At 44.0% G+C, this 4,391-nt stretch overlaps 1 protein-coding gene across 1 annotated transcript; it reads left to right on the top strand.

Annotated features, from left to right (window-relative positions):
* The first annotated feature begins 1,482 nt into the window (after nucleotides 1-1,482).
* Nucleotides 1,483-2,415, top strand: LOC138674819 (olfactory receptor 11L1-like). The gene has a single exon (XM_069762635.1). It carries the CDS (start codon nucleotides 1,483-1,485, stop codon nucleotides 2,413-2,415), a length of 933 nt encoding a protein of 310 aa, XP_069618736.1.
* The last annotated feature ends 1,976 nt before the right edge of the window (nucleotides 2,416-4,391 follow it).

Raw genomic sequence — 4,391 nt, 5'->3', positions numbered from 1 at the left:
GTTAGTTGTTGTATTTATACACTGGTGCAGTCCACCTCCCTTGAGGGGAGAGGGGGCCACTGATAGGGCCTGCACAGGAGACAGGGATACGCTGGCGGCTCAGGCCTCCGAACCATGATAGGTACCCCTGAGATAAGGAAAAGCCATGGCCCCATTATAGTGGCAGGGACAGGTGCGGGTCCCAGTATGCTGTCCTGCCCCTTTATTGCCGTTAGTGGCGTGACATGAGGAGGTTATACCACCACTGACAAGAGGGGAGACATATCAGAAATGGAACCAGTATATTGAAAAATTGAATAGGCATCAAGTTAGTCTGAATATGTACAAAACCTCATTGTCCAAGTTCCCAATAAAGTTTATTTTATTAACTTTCCAAAGATGATATGGTTTCTCTACACCATTTTTGTATATGATTTACAAAATTTGATATAAGAGTACATTGCATTGTCTGTAATGTATCACATAATTATAATGAGCGATTAATGGTAACTAGATGGTGGCCCGATTCTAACGCATCGGTTATTGTAGAATATATATGTAGTTTATTTATGAAGATTTAAGAATAATGCAATGAAATCAGCGAAGCGTGGTTCAAATCTTGGGCCAATTGGCAGCCGGACTGCGCCTGTCGCTGATTGTTCGCGGCCGGATGGACGCGACCAGTTAGAGAAGCGTGGTTCAAATCCCTGGCCAATTTGTGGCCTGACTGCGCCTGACGCTGATTGGTTGACGCCAGCCGGACGCGACCAATCACCAAAGTGGTGTTTAAATCCCGCGCCAATATCGCTGATTGGTCGCGGCCGGTTGGCGTGACCATTCAGCGTAGCGTGGTTCAAATCCTGCGCCAAATTGTTGCTGAAATAAATGTTATTTATAGCAAACTTTATTTGATTTGTATTTTCTTACTAACAAGCTGTTAATTATAATTTTTTATTTGTATTTGGAAATAATAAAATAAAGAGAACTCATGAGACAGAGGCAAAAAAATCTCCCAAGACTCACGTCACCTGGCACCTTGCCGTTTATTACTATATAAATATCCGGCCATGAAGCCATTGTGGTTCATATTAATCTTGTGTGACGACCACATAACGTGACGGTGATGATCACTTTTTCCTCTGGGACATTTCTACACAAGAGAACTAATATTCACAGATTCTGCACTAGATTTCCTGATGAATAATGATAAATATCTGCTGTAAGTATTAGCAGGAAATCTCCAGATATCATCCAGACTGACGGCAGCGGAAGATTCTTTTACTTCTGTGATTTGAAAAAAAATGTCTTTTCATTTTCTAATTAAAAATTGTATGAAGCTTCACACTTGACATATAATTCTGCTCTGATTGTTCATATTCTTTACCTTTTACAGATACTTTGGCATTTTTCTAACCAATATACACAACATTGTATAATAAATGTTTTTGCTTTCATATTTCTCACCTTAAAAATTGCATCGTTTCGTAGCTTGTTCATTCTGAAATGCAGGAAAGCAATTTGACAGCGGTCACTGAGTTTTTTATTTTAGGATTTCAAGGCAGCCAAGGTTTCAGAATTTCACTGTTCTTTCTTTTCTTGGTGATTTACTGTGGGACGATATGTGGGAACCTCCTGATCATCACCCTGGTGTCCACCAGCAGGAACCTCCACACTCCAATGTACTTCTTCATCTCACAACTGTCCGTCAGTGACATCTTGGTGATCTCAGATATTGTCCCCTACTTGCTCCACATCCTACTGAATAATGGGGGGAGCATTAGTCTTATTGAATGCATCACTCAGTTATATTTCATAGGCGCCTCTGAATCATCTGAATGTTTTCTTCTCGGTTTGATGTCTTACGACAGATATGTGGCCATCTGTAATCCTCTGCGTTACTCCAACATCATGACAGATAGACATTGTAGGATATTATCTATTACCTGTTGGCTGTTTCCACTTCCTTTTCTTTTAATGTATTTAATAAAAACTGGAACACTCAATTTTTGTGGTTCAAATATCATTGACCACTTATATTGTGACATTATCCCCTTGCTAGGACTTGCCTGCTCTGATATCTTCATTATTCAATTGGAAATTTGTCTTTTGTCCATTGTAAATGTAATTATCCCATCCACAATCATTGTAATATCCTATGTGTATATTGTGTTAGCAGTGCTAAAGATCCCATCCAGCACCGGTAGACAGAAAGCCTTCTCCACCTGTAGCTCCCACCTCATTGTGGTCTCCTTATACTACTGGACCATGTTCACTATTTATATAGTCCCAACAAAAGGCCGATCACAGACCATGAGCAAGATCCTGTCTCTGCTATATACTGTGTTTACTCCTTTAGTTAACCCCATTATATACAGTCTAAGAAATAGAGACATTCAGAAAGCCGTACAAAAAACACTTGATAAACTCATGATATAGTGCACATAAAAATGGACGATATCTATTATCAAGAAGACTATTATAGATAGATGATAAATGAAAGATAATGGACGATAGAGAGATAGACAATAGATAATAGACTGGAAGGTAAAGGAATAGAAAACCACTATAATGTTTCGGTTTCTTTTCACATTCACCCCCATACTACTTTATTTCTTCCTATCTCCTGTAATCACTCCACCCAGTAAGGAACTAGTCATTTCTCCCTCCATCCTCCCCAGCCACCTCACCTCCTCCACAGAACTAATCCTCCACATACAATCCTTTCTCGCCAGGCACACACGGCCACATCATGACCTATCCTGCTCACACCTTCTAACGCTCTGTCTGATACTCCTCATCTCTGGTGACATATCCCCTAATCCTGGCCCTCCTCATCACATCCCCACACTCATTTCTAATCCCCTGCCACGATCTTCTACACGTCCTCGCAACCACAGTAACCTCATACCCATTCATCCAGCCCCCACTCCCCCAATTTCCCTATCTGGAGCACTATGGAACGCACACTCTGTCTGCAATAAACTGTCATTTATCCATGACCTCTTTATCAATAACAAACTCTCCTTCCTCGGCATCACTGAAACCTGGCTCACCCCTTCTGACACCGCCTCCCCTGCTGCACTCTCTTACGGTGGCTTCCACCTTTCTCACACAACCCGCCCCAGCAGCAAGCATGGCGGAGGAGTTGGTTTTCTCCTGTCAGATAACTGCTCCTTCACCCCAATCCCACTGCCACCCTCTGTTACCCTCCCTTCCTTTGAGGTGCACTCTGTGCGCATCTACTCCCCCTCCAACCTCCAACTGGCTGTCATCTACCGTCCCCCAGGGCCAGCCACCACCTTCTTTGACCACTTCACGACCTGGCTACTCCATTTCCTCGCCGCTGACATCCCCACTTTCATCATGGGCGACTTCAACATCCCCATTGACACTTCCCTCTCAGCTGCCACTAAACTTCTATCCCTCATTTCCTCCTTTGGCCTCACTCAATGGTCTTCTACAGCCACCCACAAAGATGGTCACACACTGGACTCATTTTCACCCGCCTCTGCTCCCTATCTAACCTCTCAAACTCACCTCTTCCTCTTTCTGACCACAACCTACTTACATTCTCTTCCCTTTCCACTCCTTGTCTACAACCCCCACCCACAAACTCTCACATCCTCGCAGAAATCTTAAACACCTTGATCTTCACTCACTCTCTGAATCCCTCCTCCCTCTCACAGACATAAGCTCCCTACACAATGCGGATGATGCTGCCGCTCTATATAACACCACAATAGCTGCAGCTTTGGAATCTCTTGCCCCTCTCACACATACCAAAGCTCGCAAAAATCAACAGACAACCCTGGCACACCAGCATGACCAAAGAACTGAGGCGAGCTTCCAGAGCTGCTGAGCGCAGATGGAAAAGATCCCACTCCATTGAGCACTTCATCGCATTCAAACAGTCCCTCACTACTTTCAAAACCACGCTCGCCACAGCAAAATAAACCTACTTCTCATCTCTCATATCCTCCCTGTCTCACAACCCCAAACAGTTATTCAACACCTTCAACTCTCTCCTCCGTCCCCCAGCACCTCCTCCCTCCCCACTCCTCTCAGCTGAAGACTTTGCCTCATTTTTCAAGCAGAAAATTGAGAACATCAGAGACAGTTTTAGTAAACAACCCCCAGAACCCTTCCTCCCAACTACCCAGCCCTCCACCTCCAAAACCAACTTCTCCACCATTACAGAAGACGGACTCTCCACTCCACTCTCAAGATCGCATCTCACCACCTGTGCACTTGACCCACTCCCATCCCACTTCATCCCAAACCTCACCACAGTCTTCATCCCAACCCTAACCCATCTCTTCAACCTATCACTAACAACTGGCATTTTCCCCTCAAGCTTTAAACATGCCTCAATCACACCTATCCTCAAAAAGCCCTCTCTTGACCCATCCTCT

Source organism: Ranitomeya imitator, chromosome 4 (assembly GCF_032444005.1).
Source record: "Ranitomeya imitator isolate aRanImi1 chromosome 4, aRanImi1.pri, whole genome shotgun sequence".
NCBI classification, from domain to species: Eukaryota; Metazoa; Chordata; class Amphibia; order Anura; family Dendrobatidae; genus Ranitomeya; species Ranitomeya imitator.
This window is presented reverse-complemented; position numbering and strand designations above follow the sequence as displayed.